Genomic DNA, 26009 nt, shown 5'->3' with positions numbered 1-26009 from the left:
TAACCTAACCCGTTACAAACCCGACCCGAAACCAAATTGACTTGTTATTGACTTGACCCAAATTCAACCCGACTTGTTATTGACTCGACCCGAATTTTACCATACCTATTACTTACCGAACCCAAAAATTCAACCCGATCTGTTACTATACCGACTCGAAATTAACACGACTTGTTATTCACCCGACCTAAATTCAACCCAAATTGTTCATGACCCGATTTAAAATCACCTTTAATGCAATTTAGATTACCTTATTATTGTTGATCAAAGCATTTTGTCTAGGAAGACCAAGTCGATCCAGGCCAGCAAAAGAAAGGTGCATCATCCTCAAATTTAAGAGGTTTAAATATAGTACTTCCTCCGTTTTCTTTTAGATGCAACACACCCTTTAGCGCGGTAATTAAGAAAGGTGGGGTTTACATGATATAATAAGCTTTAAAATAAGATGAGTGGTTGTTAGGAGTGTAATTTAGTGGGCCATGTGCTTTAAATAAGGGATATAGTATAGTTTTTCCCTAAAATAACTTTCCTTTTATAGTGTGTTGCAAATATTGTGACATTTCCTTTTTAGGGAAGTGTTGCAAGTAAAAGAAAACAGAGGAAGTATATATTTGTTGCATGGTCAAAAGGGTTAATTATGTTCCTAAATTATAAATTGTAGTTACCTAGTATATTGCCATATATATTATAGTCAAAGGAAATAATTAGTTGATAAAAATGATAATTATCTATTTATAGTTATTTGAACCCGAATATGATCTGACTTGGAAATGACCCGACCTGATTGTAACCTACGAATTATTAACTTGAACATAATCCGACTTGAATCCGAGAATGACCCGACTTGGAAATGACACAACCTTATTTTAACCCGCAAATTATTGACTTGAATCTAGGGATGGCAACGGGTCGGACTCGGAGCGGATTATGCTAAATTCGACTCCGACCCGACAGGAAGTCGGAGGTTAAATCCGACATCCGACTTCGACTCCGACATCCGACTCCGACTCCGACTTCAATATCCGACCTCCGACTCCGACTCTGATCCGACTCCGACTCCGAGTTTTTTTTTTTTCATTATTCAATATACTTTGAGATATTGGGCTATTTGGGCCTTTACAACCCACACCCAATGACCCAATGCCACCATGACCCACACAAAAATCCACTATCTATTGGAGTCGGAGTCGGATAATCCGTTAAAGTCGGACATTTGTCGGAGTCGGATTTTTTTCTCGGATTTTTTGTAGGATCCGACTCCGACCCTCCTCCGACTCGGAGTTGGATTATTTTAACGGAGTCGAACTCGGATTACTTTTTTCTCGGACTCGGAGCGGATATTTTAACTCGGATCGGGGCGGAGTAGGGTCGGATCCGGACTAGATTGCCATCCCTACTTGAATCGAATCCGACCCGAATGTAACCAGTAACCCGACCTGTTATTAACCTGACCTAAACCTGATCCAAACCCGATAAGAAGTATGACCCGACGTGACCCGATTCAAGCATGAACCAATCCAAACCCGACCCACATAGGTTATGAAATTAATCTGAATTGACCTGACCCGAGTTGGCCCGACCCACTCTTATCGACTCAAACCTGACACGTTTACCCGAATTGACAGCTCTATTTGTGTATAAAGTATTTTAAAAATTGGTCCAACTTTTGAAAAGTACAGTTTGCTCGAGTCAATTATACGATGACATGGACTTTGAAGATACATTAGAAAATGAATAAACTACATAATCGTTATTAGTGAACAAACCATTAATTAAAAGTATTAATGGCATGATTTCATGCAATCGAGGAAGAGTACAGCTTTCTTTGTCTCTGTGTCCACCTTTAACCCTTTACCATTCTTATGCCTTGTTTGATTGTTGCCTTCTTCAGATATTTTCTATCCTTCATTTTTGTTGTAGAAACCAATTTTAGTTAAACATTTTTTAATGAAACCGTACTACTTTGGAAGATAAAAATCATAATCTAATGATTAACCAAAGAGTACATGAACTGCCGTTAAAATTAAAAAAATACTTTTTATGGATTTTGAATATTTCACATTTTCTAGCATTTTCTAGATTCTGTTTTACCTAAAAAAAGTATAATAAAGAATATTAGGGAGTAATGAACATTGAGTACAGGATAATAATAAGGAAAATGTTATACATAGCCATGGGCTACATATAAGCATTAAATTTACACTTGAAAATAATAAAAAGTTTAAAAAATCATCAAAATATAAACACTAATAACACTGATTTACGCGTGTTTTTGTCATAAATTCCTAATTTTATACAATTTCCAAGAGTATATTTAATGCTTTTATATAACCCTTAGGGCTATATATAAAATTACCCTAATAATAATTATAAATTAATAATAAAATGTAGGGACAATTTGAGGTCCATTCTCAGTGGCTTTAATTTTTTTGTGACAATTATTTGGTTATGACTTGTGAGGGCAAATAAAGAGGTCTTGTGAGCTTTAATTTCATTATCATCACTACATGTAAACATCCTTCTTTTAATACCTTTGTCATTGCAATATTTATTTGTAGATTATTTTGATCCTATATATAATCGCCTTTCTGAGTTGTGATCCTAGTTCGAATCTCACCAAAATGTTACAAAGATTAGATCAAATTTAACTTTTGTCTAATGCACTTCACCTTCTCAAGATGAATGTTAGAAGATGATCAATCTTATTTTCTAAAGGCAGCAAGTGTGCGAGTTTTCTCTAAAAAATTACTCCGTACGAGTATATATAACAACTTTTGTTCTTTTAACTAATAATCATGATGTTTGATTAGAAAATAAATATCATGTATAATTGTATAAGCAAACTTGTGAAGGCTTATTTGTTATCACTGTCGAAATTACACAAAGTAAATAATATGGTTTATTGAGGAGGAGGAAAATCATCAAGAAGGTTATTGTCTTATTTATATTGTGTTTAAGGGTAAATTCCCAAATCGCTTCATTACATACGTTGTTATAACACTACTAAAGTAATAAACTCCTAAACATGTTTATCTTGAAAACAGGTTTTCTCATATTATTTGTATTTTTTGTCATAAAAGGTAATTTGGAAACTAATTATAAGTTTATAACAATGATAACAAACGGGCCCAATATAAAAATACAACCATGATATTTCTCATTAAATATAGGTATTATTTGAGGGAGGCCAATTACATTTGTATGTATTAGGAAAAATGAGAACAAAAAGTTTATTGTTATATTGTCTTGTTTGATGATAATTACTGGAGTCTCGACCATTCTATGATATAATCTACGTGATTGTTTGTTATAGATTAAAAGGTAATCAAGGGATAGATAGGGCTCAATCTCATACACCTCATCTTCTAGGAGTGGTTTAGAGTTGAGCTACTTGTTTAAGTTTATTGCCATCCGATTATCCTTGTTATTCATTGATCCATGATAAAAATATATATATTTGTTAACTATTTATTAGGCACTAATTTTTGTTTTCATTGTATTTACACTATTATCTTGACCTAGATAGTTTACATTTGTCTTTCATTAGCCTTTAGAATATTAAATTCATCACGCGCTTTTTCTTTTTGGTTCTTATATACTCCCTCCGTTTCATAATTAGAAACCTATTTCTAACATGTGTTACTCACATAATAAAGAAAAATACTAAAATAGACTTCTAATTATGAAACAGAGGAAGTATACTATTAGTGAATTGTACTAGTTATCTATTTTGAATTTTTTTTATTTGATGTGTAATTCTAAATTTTTAATCTAATTCCTTACCGATCATTCAAAATTCATCAATATATTATAAAATAATTTTAAAAATAAAATCATTTAATTAACTACATATGTCAATTATCGATGAGTGTGTGTACGTAGTGATTAATATTAACAATAAACAGCCAACTAGACTAGACCAAACTAGATAGATCATATTCGACTTAATCTATTTATAGAATTTTAGCCTTGACTATAAATTGATATCAATAAAAAAAAAGTATTTGTGTAGAAATTCAAATTTAATTTGTGAAATTAAGGTAGTAATACGTTCCAAATTGCCAATATACAATTAATATATGATTATACGGGGTATCAAATTGAGAGTGAAGGATAGCTCAAGTGGTTAGAGCTTCCTTCCCGATTTCAGGAGATCATGGGATCGATTCTCACCCCTGCCCTTGTGGCTCTTTAAACACTAAAATACGGGGTATCAAATTGGGTTGATATTTTATCAATATTCAATTATACGGGTATCAAATTGGGTTGATATTAGATCAATTTCAACCCTTGATGATGGCTAATATTGAGTTTAGCAAGTATCTTGCTAATCATAATGTGTAATTACCAATTGTAGCAAGACTGCAAGAGGCAAAGTGGAGGGAAACATAACAACATTAAAAGCAAGGAAAATGACAATGATAGACACTAATGTACTAATTTAATTAAAGAAAGTAGGAGTGAGAAATTTTGGCGCCTAAAATTTGAGAGATTCCCTCCATTTGTTAAGATGAGGTGATTTGGTGCGCGCCCATATTAAATATTTGGCGGGCTTGGTACCTTCTCTATTTTACTCTATTAATTTTTCAATACAAGCCTAAAATTATTAAGTTACAAAAAAAAAATAAAATAAAATAAAATAAAAAAATAAAAATTGTTGGTGTGTGGTCAAACAACAAACTCCATGCTTTATGGTGATTTTTCCAATTGTAGATGAGCTGGCTATGTCAGTGAGGTCGAAGCATTTATTATAAAAAATCCACTGCCCATTAAACCTGAAAATTTAAACAATTTTATACTGTATATAACTATACAAGTCGGATATTCCTTTTTCTTTATTTCAAATGGTTATAGAGAGGAGTAGAAATTTACAGATAAAATAAAATACATTCGTATAAAATTATTTTGGACAAAATAAAATGAACCAAGCAGAGCCTTACTTATTTCTTTTATAGATCAATGAAGTATTTAAATTGTGATTAAAAATATATCTTCATAATTTTTAAAATGGAAAGATTTGTCTTTATGTAAACTTTTTCTAGACAAGAATTATTTTTAAAATATAAAATGTCATAATAAAAATAATAGTTGTATTTTTTTTTAGCGACACTTCACCGAGGAAAATATATATACATGCAAGTGCATACAGGTTGAGAAGATAATTTGATTTAAATGGTAAGATCTTTGGCTTCTTAATGACTTAACTTATTTTGTCATTCAAACCTTTATTACGACTCTTTTTTTCTAGGATATTCTCTAACATTACATCATTTTTAGGTGTAACTAAGGGCATGTTCACATTTATTGAACTGAGCTGAATTGAACTGAACTGAACTGATTAGAGCTAAATTGAACTGAAATTAAGTAAACGTGAACAGGCCCTAAATCAGCTAACATCCATTACGCACATTAGTACAATTTTGAGCATTTCATATAATATTCTAAGTCCCAATGCTCAACCAAAATAACCATAAGGCTTATAACTTTGACTATTTTAAGAACCAAGTTTATCATTTTTTTAATATAATAAAAACAGTTGACATCTTGAATTTTCCTTTCAAATGGAGACTAATGTTGACTTGAAAAAGTAACTTATTGGAGTTGTACCTCAACTCCTATGTTGGAGGCAAATGCATAGCATAGTTGGGATTATTAGATAATAATATTTAGTTGAAATTATTAGAAATAAATCGCTCATAATTGGAATTATTAAAATGTATTTTTCCTTAGTTTTGGGAGTTTTATTTTGAATGTGCACGTTTGTCAACGACCAAAATTTAAATAAGTTTCTCCGTTAAATCGTTCAGGTTACTTGGGACTCAATCACCTAGCAACACTTGTTTAGAACATTTATAAAAATAGGCAAGTAAGACAATGTCGAAACATAATTCTACCAGTATTGGACATTAGATCTAAATAGTTGACACCTTTTTCATTACACGAAGTATCTCAAAGCGGAAGAATCATGTTTATCAATTTCGATCTAGTTCAATACTGAGCTAGAATAAATACTTCATATTAAGATCAATTAAGCTTAATCTCTAATAAAATACGGAGTAAAATAAAAACCCAATAATGTGAAACACAAAATCAAACAACCAAAAACTTTTGAAAATGGAGCCAAAAACACCAAACCATCAAAACCAAAAAACAAAGTCAAAATTTTGCACATTTCAAATGTTTGGCGGGAGGACTATTATAAAACTTTACAATAGAATATATTCAGACCAAGGGCAAATATGTCATTTCAAAACACCCCAATTTAGGAGGAGAGAGAAAACCAACAAAATAAAAACCTAGGGTTTCTTGATCACTCCATAAATTGCCCAAACTATAGCAGCAGCAGCCAAACACACCCTAAATTTTTATTTTTATTTTTCAAAAAAAAAAAAATTCCATCTTTATTTATTTTTTTCTTCTTATATCCTCTGCTTCATTCGGCTGCGGATAACTCTCCTCTGTCGGTCTTTTCTCTCTCCTCCATTCCTCCTATATTTTGCTTGTCGGTTTAATCTTTACCCTAAAATTTCCCCCCTATTTCTTATTTTCTCTCTCCTCAAATCTTCCCGCTCTATCTCTTTCATTTTCTCTCTCCTCCAATTTTTTTTGAGTGTTCTTTGATCACATTTTACCTTTTGAGTTTTCTCTTCGTTTTGATCAGTTGATCATTTATCATTTTTTCTACTCTGTTTTCTATAAGTTGATTAGGGTTTATGATTTTTGTGTTCATCACTCAACATTCGATTAATCTGAGCTCGACCCATTATTCCTCGAGTGTTTAATTTTTCTGGGTTTGCTTTGGATTTTTGAAGTAGTTCAGTAATCATGGTGGATCTAAATGACAAAGTAAGTTGATCATTTCCCCTGTTTGTTTTTTCCTTAAACCCTCTGTTTTTTTTTTTTTTTTTTTTTTTGATCATTTGAATCGAAAAATAGAAATGATCTGGTGTGATGGTCTTACTGATAAATTTTGATCAAACGGTGCAGAAATCATCAGACCCAGATGGAGTTTCATCAACAGAAATCAAAGAGAATGAGATCAAACGATGTGCAGATTGTGGTACCTCTAAAACCCCACTATGGAGAGGCGGACCTGCGGGGCCCAAGGTATACCTTTGTTTTATTTTGATAATCATCAATTTTCTCTCTCCTAAAAATAGCCGTTGGATTCGTTCTGATCATCTGATGATACTGATTTTGAACGGTTGTGATTTGATCTGCAGTCACTCTGCAATGCATGTGGAATCAGAAGCAGGAAGAAGAGAAGGGCAATTTTGGGATTTAAATCAGAAGAGAAGAAATCAAGGAAGATCAACAATGGCAGTAGCATGACATCATCATCATCGTCATCATCATCATCTAGTAGATTTGGTGGGACCCCTCTTCATCAACGGCTGATAGCGCTCGGAAGGGAGGTGATGATGCAAAGATCAACGGTTGATAAGAAGCAACAGAGAGGAAGGAAGAAGTTGGGTGAAGAAGAACAAGCTGCTGTTCTTTTAATGGCTCTTTCTTATGGTTCTGTTTATGCTTAGAATTTAGTACAAGATTAAATGGGTTTTTGCTTACTAATTCCATATTAATTAGGTGATTAAGGAGTAATTAGTAGTAGTAATTTTTAGTTAGTGAGATGGATAAAAAGTGAGGTTGAAGAATCAAGAAAAAAAAAAAGTGGAGTATAAAAAAAAGAAGTTTCTCCTTTTATTAAAGCTTTTGAGATAAAATTGGCTTTATTGTGGAGAATTGGAGATTGAAAGAGTAAATTCTCCTTCGTGTTTTGAGTGAGCTAAAGTTTGTTAATAAATATTAATTTTGAATTTTTAATAGTCTAATAGACGTGATAAGTGTTGCTTCGTATTTGTGTGAACTTATCAATCATCGTCGTAGACTCATATTATGAATATATATGATCAATTTTAGTAAACATTTTGTGTTGGAGTATTTCATTGATTGAGATAGATAGACTATGTCATTTTGACATGGTTGATGGGTCAACAATAAAATTATGATTATTGCGGCGTAGTAGCACAATTAGTCAATTATCACTTGTAATTCTAACAAATGATGAGGGTTTTTGCGGCGCACTGCCAGAATTATGAGTTTTTCGTTAAGTGTATGAATTTTTTTTTTTTTTTTTTTTTGTGTGTGTGTGTGTGTGGGTGGGTGGGGGGGGGATATGAAAGAACGGTTTTTTTCTTGTTATAAAGAATCTAATTAGGAAAGTTGTTAGTCTACGTGTGCTGATTTTACTAGTGATTGAAAAATATCCTTTAGAAAGGTGTATCATGTATGCTCGCCCTTTTTGTTACGCACCCTTGATTTGGGTTCATTTAATTGTGCCTTTGACAATTCGACATAGATAAGTCGTGAATTCGTGATACTAATTTACTAATTATACTCTGTAATAGATAATTCGGAAAATGAATAATATAGTTAACTACTAAATTAGTAGAGAATAACGTTTACATACAAGCCATGTAGAGTACGATTTTATGTTAATTTACGGTTAATGTACCTTTAATACTATAGCGTTGACTTAAAAATTAAGATTGATAGCGACATTTCATGTCTCCCTATAAATTACCGAAAATCTCCCCAAAGACTTTGAAATGAAATTTATTTCAATTTTCAAGTTCTTGTTCTCTGTTAGTTTAATGAAGAAGAATAAATGTGAAGAAGAATAAATGTGTCTATTGCCATAAATTTTGGTACTTTTTTTTGTTCCAACCTAAATTGCTAATCCATATTTCATATTATCTACATTTTGCAGTATAACACTTGGGAAAGTTTAATAGTCCTTCAATTAATCAATTGAGTTGCATGACCCACGGTCTCTTACTATTTCCAACAATAATAGTTACATGCTTGCAAGTCCATATTCCATATTGAAAATAGACCTACCAACGATTTTGAACATTTGTGTTATGAAGCATCGATTAAATATTGGAATGAATGCTGAAAATTGACCTACCGGCGAAAATGTAAAAATGAAGTAATTATAAAATCAACATATAGAGCAATTAAAGTTGTCTACTACAGAGTTCGGAGTATGCAGTTGGAATTAGTGTTCCGTTTTAAATATGAAAAGATATTTTGGTCTAGTTGGGGAGGAGACGAGGAGTTGAAGAAATCTATCATGCTAACCTACAAAAGCGCTAATCTAGAAATACAGGACAATATAAACCAAACGTTGATCGATATAATTAATGTTTTAATTTCATTTTACTCCAAGAATAAAGGAGAGGGGGGATAAAATGGTCGTATACCAATACTCCTATGTGATTACGATACTAATAATGGCTAATTGGCTATGGGTATGGTTTGGTAAGGTCGGCTAATAAACCAGACTATATGTTTAATATTCAATCCAGCCTCAGTCCAAGAACATAAAAGCCCAATATATTCAGATTGGATCCAAAACCAATTCTACAATCCAAGATTAGTTCAACTAGGCCCACTTTAAAAACAGATCGAGCAACAATCTATATTGGGCCGTAGTCTTGAAATTTATATTAGTGGGTCAGTTTTGAATAAAAATTTCATGTTCACATTTTACAAGTCTCGAGTTTAGAAGCAGTGTGTAATTGAGAAATACAAGTATCATGCATATAAATGTTCATTTAAGTTGCTTCAAAAAAAAAAATGTTCATTTAAGTTTGTATCTTTGTTATTGTGCACAACCTATAGATTTACATTAGCAATTCAAACACCATTTAAGTTTTTCCTAATTTCATGGCTTCGATTCTTCGAGCATCAAGCATTCAAGCCTATTAGTCGGAACTATTATTTGTGAGGTCCAAGTGTGTGCCTTTGGTAGGTCTTCCTAGTTTTAGATGAAAACAATCTAGATAAATCATGGGATTTGGAGAAGGTAAGAGAATCTCATATCTAAAATAATGTGCCCCTAGTAAAACTTGTCCTTTAACTTTGAAATCTTAGATAATACCCCGAAAACTTGGATCAAATAAGTTAGTTGACATCCATAAGAGTATAACAAAATTGAATAAACAGGCTAATATACAGCACAAGGGCATTACTAAGTTGTTTGCTATTACTACATAAGGATTGTACCCGGATTCCCTTGTTGACAAGAGCATGCATGTGGACCTAATACAAAAAAGTGATAAGACAATATACCAAGAGCAATTAGATATCGACATTATACTACATTTAGAGCATTGCCACTTATGCACCAAATTTAACGATGTTGAGCATTAAGTTGCTCATGACTCATCAACACCCCACTCATGATAAAGTGTCGTTCATGGTACAACAATTGATTAAATACTTGGAATATCAATGTCTATTAATATAGTGGCGGGTCTCAAACTAAAAAATTAGGGGGTCAAAATATAAATATTGTGGTTTGAGACTTCGAGTACAGTTTCTATGAGCCTCAATGAAGATGCTCCTAAGGTTTAAATTCCTCTATGTCGATTGTAAAATTGCAATCCTTCCGTCTCTATTTGTTCTTCTCTTATTACTTTGTCCTTTTTTTTTTAATGACTAATGTAATACTGAGTAATGCAAATATCATAGATTGATGACATAGCATGATAGCAATACTAAATCTAAGAGAAACAAGTTTTTTTAAAAAAAAAAATATCTAAGAGGAACAATGATGCTATATAAGAAGTTATGTGACAATATGGAAGGTACAGAGTTCCATATGATCAGAATATAGTCTAATAGTGTATCTATTTGCTGTTAATTATTATTCGTGGGCATATGCATTTTATCCACCTGTTTACAGTCCTTTATGTCTCTTTGATTAGCCCAAATGAATCCAAACTTCTTTTTAAGGAAGATACTATTTACTTTCTCAACACCACAGTACACTTATTATTAATAATTGATTATTTATATAAATTGATTCCAATTTTGTGTAGGAATACTGTTTTATAATCAAGTGACATCTGGTCCACCTTGCCTAATCATATTGGATTTGCTAAAAAGGTGATTAATGATAGTACTATTCTTATTTTTATATATTTTTTAGCACTTATTTAATACAGTCTTTATAACAAAGTTTACGTTTCACGTGACACTCCTTATAAATTGAACTCATTGCAGCACAAAAAAAAAAAAAAAAAAAAAAAAAAAAAGAAATCGTGATTAGTTCATGTATACTCATAGTTAGCAACTTTTCGTTTTATAGTTCACATTTTGAAACTCTAATAAGACTGTATGATAAACAACTATCAAGTCATTATATTATTCAAGTCACACACTAGTACGAGTATTTCAATTAGATACTTGTATACAAAAAATTTCCTTAAAACGTTTATGAACACCAAAGCCCCAAAAGGGCCCTTGCGAGCCTTAGCCATTTAGGAAAGGGCTCGTTCCGGGGAGATACTTCGGATGAAGAAGGGGAGACCTTACTTTCACACGCATGAAAGCGAACGACGCGACGGGGGTAACCAAATATAGCAGCTGCCAGTCCCTTATTTTCCTTAAAAAACAGGAAAAAAGGGACAGTTCGAAACAAGTTTCTCACGCGACAAGGCAACTGAGAAAACCGAATTCGCCCCAACCTCGAATTCGGATTTTCGAAGGACGCGACCCCCAACCCACGGGGGGAGCACAGACACAGCGGAGGAGCGAAGCTACGACTTGTGAGTGAGAAACTTGTTTCGAACGACGGCTGCTATAATTTAAAATATAGTGAAATTATACTAATGGAATAATAAAGCAAAGTGGATCTAATAGTTGGAGGATAAGAAGAGGGGAACAAAGGTAAGGGCTTGAGAGAGTTAAGGCACATGAATAGACAAGTCACCAACAATAGCGCTTCCAAGTTGGCTGATCATCTATCTCAATTCTGAAATATGGCTTAGATCGATCTCCATTTAATTTTGTAATATTGAATTTGTTATTTATGCACGATTCACCCACTTTTATCGTTTTTCACTTCCCAACCAAGGTGTTCATATATTGTTGCTTTCAACCTTTTTTTCACAACATGAATGTGTAGGATGTTTGTATAAATATATGCGCCCACAAACGCACATATAACCAACTAAATGATATAGTACTATTGACTTTAGTATATAAGTTAGTAAAGAGTATAGTTAAGTTTCTATTCTTATTTTCCTTATATAATAAAGCATACATGACAATCGATCGTTCATAAACTTTAGGCTAGTTTAATACTCTCTCCGTTTTTAAATACTTGCTTCATTTCTATTTTTTGCACTATTCATTTGTTCTACTTTGACTACTGTTTGTGATTTATACATAAGAAAAAAATATAGTTTTGTGGGTACTTGTTGGAATCATTTCAATGAATAGATTATTAATTTTCAATTGTTAGAATTTATACTTATTGGTAATTAAAGATACAAGTGATCAAAGATTAGCATCGGCATACATGTCCAAGAGAAATGGAGCAAGTATTTAAAAACGGATGGAGTAGCCTTGAATGTATTGTATGATACATAAGTTGATAATGTAAGAATGGATGACATACAAGGTATGGTATAGCACGTACTTTTAACAAAAGTTTGTTAAGATATACGTATATTTAATTCGTAAATAATTTCATGTAATTCAAACGCACATGATGTAAAAGTATAAACCACAATAGGAGTAATGAATACAATGTGGACACGGACACGGCCTATCTCCGGTGTATTGAGGCAATTGAGGGAGTAAGCTAAGCATTATTGAGTACACAATCACAGTAGAAGCATTTTCGCGAAGATGAGAAAAAAAAAAAAAAAAAAGGAGGAAAGTGGGCCCTATTTGTTCACGTGGTGGACGGTATGATGGACAAAAGGCGTACCAAAGTTGACACCCTTGTATCTGAAGGTTTCCCTTTTGGGCCCCACTTTTTTCCTTATTTTGGCTTCAATTTGGGATTAAAGGTAACCTCACTCTATTTTTATTAACTCAACATCTTGGTAATAGTACACCCATGCATCACATTCACACCCTCTTGCTGAATTAGTGATCGATTTCGATCTTGACTTAGGGCATACCTTGAAATTTAATTCAGTTCAGCTCAGTTTAGTTCAGTTAAGCTTCTAATTTTCTTTTCTTATAAAATATTCAATTCAGTTCAACTCAGCTCAGTTCAGTTAAGCTCCTAATTTCCTTCTCTTATAAAATATTCATTTTAGTTCAGCTCAGTTCAATTCAGTTCAGCTCAGTTTAGTCAATGAGAACAGGCCATTAGTGATTAAAATTGAACGAGGCTTATGTATCTCTATCTTTGGCCATGTTCGGTAATTGGCTTTTTAATGGCTTTTTGGTTAGCTTTTGTCTTTTGGCTTTTTTAGGTGGTCAAACAGCCAAAAAATGTGTTTGATAATTGGCTTTTTAGTCAGCGAAAAAACTGACTTTTAGGCCAAAATGAAAAAGCTGCTTTGAGTAGCTTTTTTGTTGGCTTTTGGCTTGTTGGCCCACAAATTATCTAATAAACAGCTAACAACCAACAATTAATTTACCAAACACTTTTATAAACGGCCAATTTCAAAAGTCATTATAAACAGCCAAACATTCCACCTAGTCAAATAAGCCAAGTGAACCAGCCAACCGTCAAAAACCATTTGCCAAACAAGGCCTTTGTCATTCAATTGATACTTTAACATTTTCATATTAAGCTCGTCAAGCTCAGCTCGGCTCATTAACAGATAAACCATACACAAATTGATTATGAACTACTTACGAGTTCTCTATTCGTGTCAAGTGACTCATGTCCATCCCTACTCGCGCAGAAAATGCAGAGATAACAATCTTCAAATGCAGAAAATCAGATCGTACCATCCTCGTTTGCTAAGATTAATGTATGATTGAATTTGGAAAATTATCAATAAAGCCAAACAAAATGGAAATCCGAAAATTGCAGAAAATCAGCAAAGTTTCAGTAAAATGCTGGAAACCGGTGTCAGACTAAATCAGATTACAGATGGAGTTTTCTAGAATCATCTAGACCCTTCCCCATTCTCATAGTACCCAGTACTACCTATTTCGAATATGATCGTTGTTCCCCGTAATTATTTATACTTAGTCTACATCATTTGCTCTTGTGTATATCTCTATATCAAAATATATACGAGTACTTTTATGAGATAAACAAAAAATTATAATATGTCAAATTCACCATACCTAATTCTATCGACAATGTCGTTACTAAGGTACGACTTTATTTCTAACTTAGGCTAATAATTTATGATGCAACCTCGATCAACATGTCATTATTGCTTAGCTTATTATATGCTAAAAATGAACTCACCACACATTAATTGCATCTTCTTATCGGCCCCAACATTCATCTACATACCATTTACCCTTTTTTTCGGCTAATTTGTCTACCTACGTACTCATCTTACTATATATTTAAGGTCGTGTCATGATTAGTCAAAATTTCTATTATACACTTGAGTGTAAACCAATAAATAAATTACTCAAAGTGACATTTGTTTATTATTAGCTCGTAAAATATCGACCACTTACACATAGCGACACACTTATATATGCACCAATGTAATATTTACCCTTCTTTCAGCTAATTTGTCTACCTACAAACTCATCCTACTATATGTTTTAGGTCTATGTTTTAGGTCGTGTCATGATTAGTCAAAATTTCTATTATACACTTGAATGAAACTCGATGAATGAACAAACTACTCAGAGTCACATTTGTTTATTATTAGCTCGTAAATAATATCGATCACTTACACATACATAGCCACACACGCATCGATGTATGATAAATGCCGCATTCTTTGTTACACGAAGAGTCATTGGCGATTATTGCTTAATACATGGTATATTATCGTACTTGTTACGAAAAGTTAAATTAGCATTATGAAACAACTTTAATTAGATAATTAAGCTTAATAGAGTTTATTTAGACGCTTGAATGTGACTAGTACTACACAAACTTTACTAGCTTTTCAAGTTTGGTTTAAAGTTTAAAGAGCTTTAATTCACACTGCTAGCAACAAAAGTACAAGAACTTTTGTTACAGTTGAAACATTATAAATAGTTAAATACAAAAAAATGAATGGCTAAAATAAAATGCTAGTATTTGTCAAAAGAAAAGCTAAGTAAAGATAATGGGGGGTGACAATTGACATTCATGCATAGGACCCCACTTATGTTTTGACAATAATTATCTTCAAAGAAAATACAATTAATTACCCTAGGATTGTTTAGATGATTAATATAACATCGGTCCAAATATTTAACTTAATATATTGTTTAATCTACACTTATATTTGCTAAATGTCTATTTCCTCTAATATTTTATTAAAAGAATAAATAGACACTTTTTATCAAAAAGTAAATAAAAAGATAGGAGCTGAAAGAGACCACATGTTTCATTATTCTCATAGATTCTTTCTACTAAGTAATACACTATTAATTCATCCAATAAAAGATAATTTGAACTAGTAATGTAACAATTAAAGCCGCAAAAGCGGTGCAATAATAGGTGAATGCATACATAAGTAGTGTTACAACTTTAATTTCAAAGATTTTCTTTGATTTGAAAGAGCTAATAACAAAAAGTTATGACTATAAATATGCAATATGTTGTAACTTGTAAATATTAATCTTAATCGTACTAAAATTACAGATTAATTAAAAAAAAATGTACTCGTAGACTACAGACCATGTGAAAATTAAAGTAAATAATTAAAAAAAAAATAAAAAATACCCATTTTTACTTTACTTTCAGTGCCATCCACAAAGTTAGCTCTTTCTCTCTGCAAATTCCAACTTTCACCACCTTGGATCCCGAGCATAATCAATAATGCAAGGGCATTTTCGTCCTTTCCAGTTGCTAATTCAGCTCAAAATTCTCTCTCCTCCCATTTTTAGCATCAGATCTGTACAACTTTTGCAGTTGCTCTTTTTTTTTCTTTCTTTTTTTTTTTTTTTTGATGATGCTATCTTTTAATTATTTATAGCAAGAAGAAGAAAAAGAATAAAGGCAGGAAAAATGTGGTAGAAAAAATAGAGGTTCTAAGAGTAGAGCCAGAATTTTTCCCTGGCGGAGGGGTATGATAGTAAAAGGGAAAATACGGAACGATCGGATTCGGAGGGGGTGGCGCTGGCCCGTAATGATACGGGGGCGCGTAATAATATCCCCCTCCACCCCCGATACTACCTCCACCACCTTGCGGTGGTGGGTAGATGTAAGAAGGTTGAGACGGCGGGGGTGGAGATGAGTAGTAGTAACTCCCACCGCCACTGCTACCGCCGCTGGACGGTGGCGTGGGCGGCGGAGGACAACCGCTTGTGGTGGTGGACGGTGGTGGTGGAGACGGAGGCGGTGGTGACGGCGGTGGCGGGGTGATGGCCGGAGGGTTGCACGGTTGGCATGTGTTGCACATTGTGCAAGCGACGTCGTAGTTGGCTACGACACGGAAGTTGGCGGTGGCGAGAGGGAGGATGTTGAGGAGGAGGAAGAGGAGTGAGAGGAGTTTCCTCCGGTGGTGTTCCATTGTAGAGAGAGAAAGGGAGAGTTAAGAGTAAGAGAGGAAGTAGAGTGAAGTAGTGAAAGTGGGAGTGGAAGAGAGTGAAGGTGGTTTTATATTGGTATGAAATGAAAGGGAAGAAAAGAAAGGTGTGGAGTGTGTGTTAAAAAGAGTCAAAAGACACCGACATGTATCTTAAGTTTTTCACTTTTGTAGTTAATTTTTTTACAAAGAGAGTTGTTTTCGGTTGATTAATTGATAATTAATATAATGATAGAGTGGTGGACTTGGTTACTAACTTGAAATAAAATCTCGTCTACACTATTAATTTTTGTGTAAAAATTGAGGGATGATTTAAAGAAACTTGATAGAAGATGCTTTAATAATGTACAGAAATAGTATATTAATTTTTAATTAGTAGTTTCCTTGTTGATATACCTAAACTAGCATATTGTAACCTAAATTAGCTAAGAGAACCTATAATAGGTATACTACTCCTTACATTTCTTTCTCCTTATTGTGGGTAATATTACCATTGTAGAAGGCGACCTATAACTAATAATCCATCGCATGAATCTTTTATTTCTTTTGTGTCACTGGTTCCTCAACAGTGTCGACACAAGAGTCAAGAACTCGTGGATTAACAAGCTGAGGAGACAAGTGACAAGTTCAACATTTACATTTATTTTCTTATGACCAGATAATTTTGCACAATTGTGATGGACATCTGAAGCAATGCGTAGTTTAAAACCTCGTCCGAAACACTCACTAGTTTTGTAGTGTATTTCAATACGTTTTTCCTCTTAATTTTAACACCTTAACATGATACATTCTATCTAGGACAAACTAATAGTATAACTCTACAAGCAAAGGAGTACATTTGTTTAACGGTGTGACAATTTCTGATAATTTAGTTAGTACTTTGTATTTTGCATTAACAAAGACAAAATAATTAGTTCAAAAGTATGATATTATCTTCACTAATGAAGTTTTATGGATTATGGATGAACTTTAATTTGGCTATTTTAAGAAACTTAGAAACGTGTAAAAAAAGTATTGGTTAAATTAGTATGACATGGAAGATAGTGAAAAAAAAAAAGAAAAAAAAAAAGAAGATAAAAGTCGCGAGTGGAACGTGGTGAGTAGGATTTACGAAGGTGCTAATGAAAGACACCGGAAAGAGTTTTTGTACTGTCAATCTTAGCCGTCCATTTTTGTTTTAACGAGTACATTATTTACGAGTACGAGTTACAGGGTTATTATACTGTATTTTTGTTTGTACTATTCTTTGTTTGTTGACTGAAATGAATAATCTATTTTCACAAGAATTTTTATTACTACCACGTGTAACACGTACTTCAGTACACAGGTTGATAACATAGTGATTTAATCGGCCAATCTTATCTAACTCATCAGCTGAAATGATGGGCTTTAAATTATCCGGTTTGTTTGATTAGTGGTAAAAAACGGTGATACAATGTACCTTGTAAATAAATTGGTTCTAGCTGTACTATTCTCTCCGTTCCTTAATTTTTGTTCTACTGTATAAGGATAATATTATGAGTACTTTGTTAATTTTAGATTGAAAAAAAAATGACGAGAGAGATAAGTAGTGGGGTTAATAGAGTGATTGTCAGAGTAAAAGAGTAGTCAGTCCTATATGTCCAAAAATAACAATGGGCAAAAATCAAAAAGACGACTAAAAAGAAAACTAGGGTAAAAAATAAGGGACGACAGAGGAGGTACATTATAAACCATAGTAAGGGCCTGTTCACATTTACTTAAATTCAGTTTAGCTCCAATCAGTCAGTTCAGTTCAGTTCAGCTCTTAATTTCCCTCTCTCATAAAATATTCATTTCAGCTCAGTTCAGTAAATGTGAGCAGACCCTAAAAATAGTGGCGTCAATGCTATAATGTTAGCCTATCAGATTATTGTTTGATGATTATATTTCTTAAGAACTTTCATCAACATCTATTACCATTCTCAAAGTGGTATTGGATGATAATGGAACTAAGATTTTTGAAGAAAAACACAGGCTAAGTTTAGGGATGAATAAGATTATGTTCATTTGCTTGTCAATTATTTTGTATTAATATTTATAATTGTTGTACTGATATATTCGGAAGATCCTCCCTTTCTTGCAACTTACCTTCCTTGATTCATCCTTAATAATTTTGCGAATCCCTCCGTATATAGTAATGATTTTTTTTTTTAAAAAAAAATCTATTATATCAAAGAAAGAAAGAAGGGGAGGAAAAAAAAAACACTCCGTAACAGGTATGATGTCGATCTGAAATAGCAATGAGAACGGACACATAAATATTTATCATATACGGAATAGAAAATTTTTGACACCACAAGGTATTCGCAAGTGACTACAATAATGGGCACTGGGACAGGCTAATGCAAACATACGAGTGATACAATAAGATCAACTAGTGGACAATGCACTTGCACAAAACACACTAGCTAACTTGGTTCAAGCAAGGACCATGTTCAGATTTTTTTATCTACGTACATGATTGGGGCTGCTCCTACGTTATAATTAAAGTGCACAAGTACTGTAACAACTCACAACTGGTATCAATATTATTATATTGTTCATTTTTAAAAGTAGTTTAATTGCTCGATATATACCATTCAGTGATTTTGTGAACTCGAGTTCGAGCTTAATTACCTCAACTTAATTGAGTCATCATTGAGCTTGTAGGTTTTGATTTTTAGCTAGTATGAACCGATCATAAATAAATTGAACTATTTATGAATGAAGGAAATTAAAACTAAAGTGAAATGGACTGAACTTAAGCTGAATAGAATATAGGTCCTAATTTAAGATGTTTAAAGAGAAATAATATTTTTTTTAAGTTACATACAAAAATAAAATAAATTACTACCTCCCGTTTTTATTACTCGCAACTAAGGAATATTTTATGTCTCACAAATAATATTCCTTTATTGCGAGTAATAAGAAACAAAGGTTGTATAAATTATACAAGCATATCGCTGGAAAAAGATTGGAGTATAATTTTGTATTATTGTACACCGTATTATATTAAAGAAAGAACGAGCGTTATAAAAATAAGTAAAATAAAGATAAACTCCGTAACTAAATACATGCGCCTGCAGAATATGACCGCCGACCAGCTACATATACCAGCCTGGTTCGGTGCCCTGCCCTGTACGTGGATTATTTTCGTATCTTTTCTGATGTTTTTATTTTTTATTTATTATTACAGAAATATTTAATAAATTAATGTAGCATGACTAATATCGTGTGATGTATATAATTGGTCAAAACTTATTTTTAAATAATGCTTGCTATAAAAAGAATCTTATGATTCTTAATTTTATTATAGATTTGTGGCAGCCAAAGACACGCAACGTTAGCAGATCGTATATATGTGTAGGAGATCGTATATATGTAGCCAATGTAGGAGGCCATGTTCTCTTCACCTTCAAAAAATACGAAGTAATATTAACTAAAAATAATTTTAATTTGGTAAAAATAATTTCAATTTGGTAAAAATAAGTTCAATTTAGTAAAATTAATTTTATTTCGGTAAAAATAATTTAAGTTCAGTAAAAATCAGTTTTCTTAAAGAAGAATTATAATATAAAATCAGTAATAATAATTTCAGTTCAGCAAAATAATTTCAGTTCAGTAAAATTAATTTAAGTTTAGTAAAAATAATTTAAGTTCAGCAAAAATAATTTCAGTTAAGTAAAAATAATTTTAGTTCAACAAAATTAAGGTGAAGAGAACTGGGCCTTACATCTATCCATGTTAGAGCGATATATCAATATCGGTATATATAATATTGAGGTCGTGTCCATAAACCAAGGATAAGAATTATAAGTACCAGGAATAGATAATACTCTGTAATAAATTTATACGGAGTAACTTAGGGCTTGTTCACTTCAATTCAATTCAGTTCAGTTCAGCTTCTAATTTCCTTGTCTCATAACATATTTATTTCAACTCTATTAAATTCAACTCTAATCTAATCAGTTCAGTAAATTTGAACAGGTCGTTATTAGAAAAAATACCGATAAAAAATACTCATATATAATTTTGATTGTTTTAGCAGGTCCTAAGTATAGCTGTCAATTCGGGTAAACGGATCGGGTTTTGGTCAAGTAAGAGTGGATCGGGTCGGGTCAATTCGGATTAATTCCATAACCTATACGGGTCGGGTTTGGGTTAGGTCATGCTTGAGTCGGGTCACGTCGGGTCATACTTCTGATCGGGTTTGGATCGAGTTTAGGTAGGAATAATAACAGGTCGGGTTACATTCGGGTCGGGTGAATAATAGATCGGGTTTAATTCGGGTTAAGACGGGTTAGGGTAATTTCGGGGTTCGAGTCGGGTTCGGTTCAAGTCAATAATTTGCGGGTTATAATCAAGTCGGGTCATTCTCGGGTTCAAGTCGGATTCGGTTCAAGTCCATAATCTGCAAGTAATAATCAGGTTGGGTCATTTTCAAGTCGGGTCATTCTCGGAGTCAAGTCGGGTTATGTTCAAGTCAATAATTTGCAGGTTACGATCAAGTCAGGTCATATTTGGGTTCAACTAGCTATACATAGATAATTATCATTTTTATCAAGCTAATTATTTCCTTTGACTATAATATAAATGGCAATATACTAGAGAACTATAGTTTATCATTTAGGAAGATAATTATCACTTTTGACCATACATCAAATATATACTATACTTAACTCTTAAATTAGAGGATGATACTCCTTTCTTTTGCTGGCCTGGATCGACTAGGTCTCCCTAGACAAAATGTTTTGATCAACAATAATAAGGTGGTCTAAATTGCATTTAAAGTGATTTGATATTGGGTTAAGAACAATTTGGGTTGAATTTAGGTCAGGACAATAACAAGTCGTGTTGATTTTGAGTCGGGTTAGTAACAGATCGAATTGAATTTTTGGGTCAGGTTAGTAATAGGTCTGGTAAAATTCGAGTCGGGTCAATAACAAGTCGGGTTGAATTTGGGTCAGTTCAATAACAAGTCGGGTTGATTCCGGGTCAGGTTTGTAACAGGTTGGGTTAAATTCGGGTCGGGTTAGGAACGGGTTGGCTTGAATTCATGTCAGGTTAGTAACAAGTCGGGTTAAATTCGGGTTTTGACGGGTTAAAGTGGCTTCGGGTCAATTTCGCTTCAAGTCGGGTTCGATGTAAGTTAATTAAATTGGTCGTTGTAAACCGGTAAATCGGTACAAGTTGTAAACCGGTAAATTGGCCGTTTAAAAGCAAATTGAATGGTTCCACACACCCAATTGGACCCCCAAAGGTTAGTAGGGATCATGGTAAACATTTCGGCAATTTTTATTTTCGGGCGAAAAAAAGTTAAAAAATTCCAAAATTAAAGGCTATTATATCCACGCTTTTTGAGAATTTTTGGAGGTTTCGGGGACCGGTGTCGAAAAGTCTTGAAATTCTATGGGATACATCTCGAGGTCATATAATGCCGTATGGAACCATATATGATCATTATTTGTTGTCATAAATGCTCATGGTAGGGTTGAATTAATAAAATCGGTGTATGTTGTAAACCGGTAAATTGGTCGATTAACGGCAAATTGGATGGTTCCATCCACCCAATTGGACTCTCGGAGGGTATTTGGGACCATGGTAAATATTTCGGCAATTTTTATATCCGGGCAAAAAAAAGTAAAAAAAGTTCTAAAATTGAAGGCTAATATCCACGTTTTTTGAGAAATTTCGAATGTTTTGAGGTCTGGTGTCGAAAAGCATTGAGATTTAAGGTATACATCTCGGGGTCATATAATACCGTTTGGATCCATATATGATCATTATATGTTGTCATAAATGTTCGTGGTAAGCTCGAGTTAATGAAATCGGTGCAAGTTGTAAACCGGTAAATTAGTCGTTTAAAGGCAAATTGGATGGTTCCACCTAGCCAATTGGACTCCCTAAGGGTATTAGGGACCATGTTAAACATTTCAGTAATTATTTCCGGGTGAAAAAAAGTCAAAAAATTCAAAAATTAAAGACTAATATCCACACTTTTTGAGAAATTTTGAAGGTTTCGGCCCTTAAAAATGCTTGGTTCATTTTAACACTAAAGGGAGTATATTCACAATGTCCAATTTTTTTTTTTTTTTTAATAATTATTGATTACACTTATTTTTTTTTTATTAATTATTTTTTAAAAATAATTTAATCTTGCCTGGCCTTTTCCCTTAATCCATAAAATATACCTTTATGTTTCCTCTTTTTAGCTGTTTGGCGGATCTCTATAGTAGAGCAAAACTGCAAATGGGTTACTTTTAATCACAAGTCAATAATAAATGATTGCTTAGTTTGAATGTCTGTCCATTTGTTAAAGGATATAGATATTGTTTGCTTAGCTGTATCCATTTTTATGTGACATGCTAAATATCAGTACTAAATTATCACCTACTCGTGTTCTTTTGAAGAGAATTTAAACTTTACAAGTCGGTAACGAAAGCAATTGTATTGGGCCGTCTTCCTTAATTAAGTGGATCATAACAAGCTTTTGGGCCTTTTGTATTGTATCATGCGATTAGATGGACTGATGCAGTCATCTCATTATTCTATTAAATCAAACAAATTTAGAGATTCGTTTAAATTAATTATGAAATAATTGAGTAACACCTAAGACGTGCACCCACGTTGAGAGAAATATATAAGAAGCCGGCACAACTAATCACAGCTTCTACATCTCCACTACGTGCATTTTGCATCTCTACAACATTTTATTATTTCAACTCTTTCTTTACTTCTCATGATCTCACTTCGACCTCGACCTCTACCTATCTAATAATCCATGGCACCCTCGCGTGCCATGATCCTAATCCTCCTTTTTACATTCTCTCTCTTTTCTCCTACGTATACTCAAAGAGTCGTTCCTAAATCACCCCCAAGCCCGCCCCTAGACGATCTAGCACCGGCACCGGCTCCCTCTTCCGATCTATGCAACGGCATTTGGTTATCCTACACTTACCTCTCCGGCAAGAAAATCCACCCTATAAAAAAACTTCCTAAACAACCTTATAGCTTTAAATCCGAGCTTATCATCCTTAACAACGACGAAGTTGCGCTTAAGTCATGGATGGTCTTTGTAGGGTTCCAACATGGTGAGTTACTTGTGTCTGCCTCTAATGTTGTGCTCAATAATGGGTCCAGTCTTCCCGGGTTTGTCGATGAAGGGGCGGTGTTTTCCGGGTACCCGATGGCTAATCTTAAGACCGCGATTCAGACTGCCGGGGACGTAGATCAGATGTCTGTGAGAGTTGAGTTTGAAGGGACTCAATTTGGAGTTAAACCTCCTAGAGTTCCTTTGCCTCATAATATATCTCTTGCTAATGATGGATACATTTGCCCTAAACCTGTTAAAGAAGGTATGTTCTTTTAATTTATCGATATATGCTAACTTTCTTTTGATGTAGACGTGATTTGATCTTATATCTTGATTACTACATACCTCAGTAATGCTAGCGTTGGCATCTAATCTAACTATCTATTGGGCGGTAAATATGTTAAATTTTTATTAGTATATGTAGGTTCCTAGCTACATCATATGTACTTATTTAACATAGATTATTAATTAGTTTAATTGGTATGAATTATGTTGGAATTTCTATTATGTTTGACTTTTTCAATGCACGTACCTAGCTAAAAATTGTTTATACTTTCTGTCACAAACCATCTAAAACAATTAAACAAACAAAAAATTCTTATAAAAACATAAAATTCTTACGAAATTGTGATTGACTGATTCATGTATTTGTTAATCACGATTTTGATATCTCATACATGTTCAATTGACAATTGCATGAGCAACGTCTTTGGTCCAAAACAAAATCTTTTCTAGTATATTAATCACCATTAAAACTCATCATAGACTTTTTTTATCAATCCTCATCAACAATAAATTAATATTGAACATGGTTACACATAGAAGTACATGTTTTATACGTACGAGTACTAACATATGACGAGAAGAAAATGGGAGAAATTTTTCAATAGAATCAAGAGCGAAGTCAAGAAGTTGGTGAAGGCCCAGCCCCCATGGCCCAACCCTCAGCCCGACCCTTCCTTAGTTTTCTAAATTAGGCTCCAATACATAAAATGTAGCTCTTTAAGACAATTTGGTTAAAGCTTTATTACACGTTTTAAAAAAAAAAAAACAAAAAAAAAACAAGCAAATGGATAGGTTAGGTCTTGGCCCTCGGCTTTCATGTCAAATCCAATCCAAATACCGAATAAACACCTTATATGGTTGGTTGAAGCCCCTTTTTTTTTTTTTTTTTTAACATATTAGAAAAAAAAAGTTTAGATTCGACTTCCAATGTTTCAAATCTTGATTTCGTCTTTATTTAATCAGGGGAGTATAAAAGTTTCTTAAACCTTAATGTGAATCATACTCTCGTCTCGACCTTCGAGTACCTAACGGCCCTCCTACCCCCCACAACCAAATGAACGTTTCAATGTTCAACGGCACAATCCACGCCCCCCAAAAGTAAGAAAAAGAAACCAAAGAAAGCGAGTACAAAAGAACATTCGTCTATTCTAATGTAATAAAACCATCACTTTCATTCATCACACTTTCTTACACACAAACAACACCATATCAAAACACAAAGAAATTCAAATTCAAAAAGGGTTTTGTTATTTGTCGCTCCCATTTTACCGGGTAACGCTCCCTTTTTTTCTTGAAATTCCAATCTTACCCTTGATATATAAATACAGTTTTTTCATTCCCGACCCACATTAATACAAAAAAATTACATTAATTATCAAATACTAAATCACAACAATAATCACAAGACATATGTTGATAAACGTACTTAACAATTTAAAAAAAAAAAAAAAAAAAAAAAAAAAAAAAAAAAAATTTGGGACATCCGCCTAAAATTTCCGGATGTCCCTAGGTACATCCGCCTAAAATTTCCGGATGTGCCTAGGTACATCCGCCTAAAATTTCCGGATGTGCCTAGGTACATCCGCCTGAAATTTCCGGATGTACCATGGAACATCCGGATTTTTTAGGCGGATCCCAACTTCCGCTTGAAATTTCCGGATGTTCCATGGTACATCCGGAAATTTTAGGCGGATGTACCTAGGACATCCGGAAATTTTAGGCGGATGTCCTACTTACCGAAAATAAAAAAAAAAAAAATACTTACAGAATGATCCGACGCATTCTCCGGCGTACGTATGTTCCACTCGCCGTCCATGACCCAAGACCCGTCGGAAAATTTAACGATTTTTGAAAATAGAAATTTTAGGTGGTCGTGGGGACCGATTTGGTTGCAAGGTCGTGGGGACCGATTTTGGGAAGCTTGGGACAACAATGTCGTGAAGTAAGGGTACCGTTTCATGTATGGTGTCCAAATGGGGAACAAGTTCATTTTTATAACCCATATTGCATAAAGGGCATAGTGGTAATTTCAAGAAAAAAAGGGAGCGTTACCTGGTAAAATGGGAGCGACAAATAGCAGTTGAGTTCAAAAACCACTCCACTTTTTTCAATTCCCAAAATACCCTTTTACTCAATTCACAGCTTGCTTCTACTTCTAC

At 33.4% G+C, this 26009-nt stretch overlaps 1 protein-coding gene across 1 annotated transcript; it reads left to right on the top strand.

Moving 5' to 3' along the window:
- The first annotated feature begins 6358 nt into the window (after window positions 1-6358).
- LOC145629973 (GATA transcription factor 15-like) lies at window positions 6359-7811 on the top strand. Its single transcript, XM_081682215.1, has 3 exons — window positions 6359-6846; window positions 6988-7107; window positions 7224-7811. Exons 1-3 carry the CDS (start codon window positions 6826-6828, stop codon window positions 7533-7535), a joined length of 453 nt encoding a protein of 150 aa, XP_081538341.1. The 5' UTR covers window positions 6359-6825; the 3' UTR covers window positions 7536-7811.
- Window positions 7812-26009: the final 18198 nt, after the last annotated feature.

Source organism: Chenopodium album, chromosome 5, assembly GCF_948465745.1.
Source record: "Chenopodium album chromosome 5, dcCheAlbu1.1, whole genome shotgun sequence".
Lineage (NCBI taxonomy): Eukaryota > Viridiplantae > Streptophyta > Magnoliopsida > Caryophyllales > Amaranthaceae > Chenopodium > Chenopodium album.
Note: the sequence above shows the minus strand (reverse complement) of the source record. Positions and strands in the feature narration are given on the sequence as shown.

What these genes read in the sequence shown, in the direction of transcription:
- LOC145629973 (XM_081682215.1), top strand. Translation starts at nt 6,826, where the DNA reads ATGGTGGATCTAAATGACAAA. An exon ending in TGGTGGATCTAAATGACAAA is followed by an intron (nt 6,847 to 6,987) that starts GTAAGTTGATCA and finishes CAAACGGTGCAG; the next exon opens with AAATCATCAGACCCAGATGG. An exon ending in GCGGACCTGCGGGGCCCAAG is followed by an intron (nt 7,108 to 7,223) that starts GTATACCTTTGT and finishes TTTGATCTGCAG; the next exon opens with TCACTCTGCAATGCATGTGG.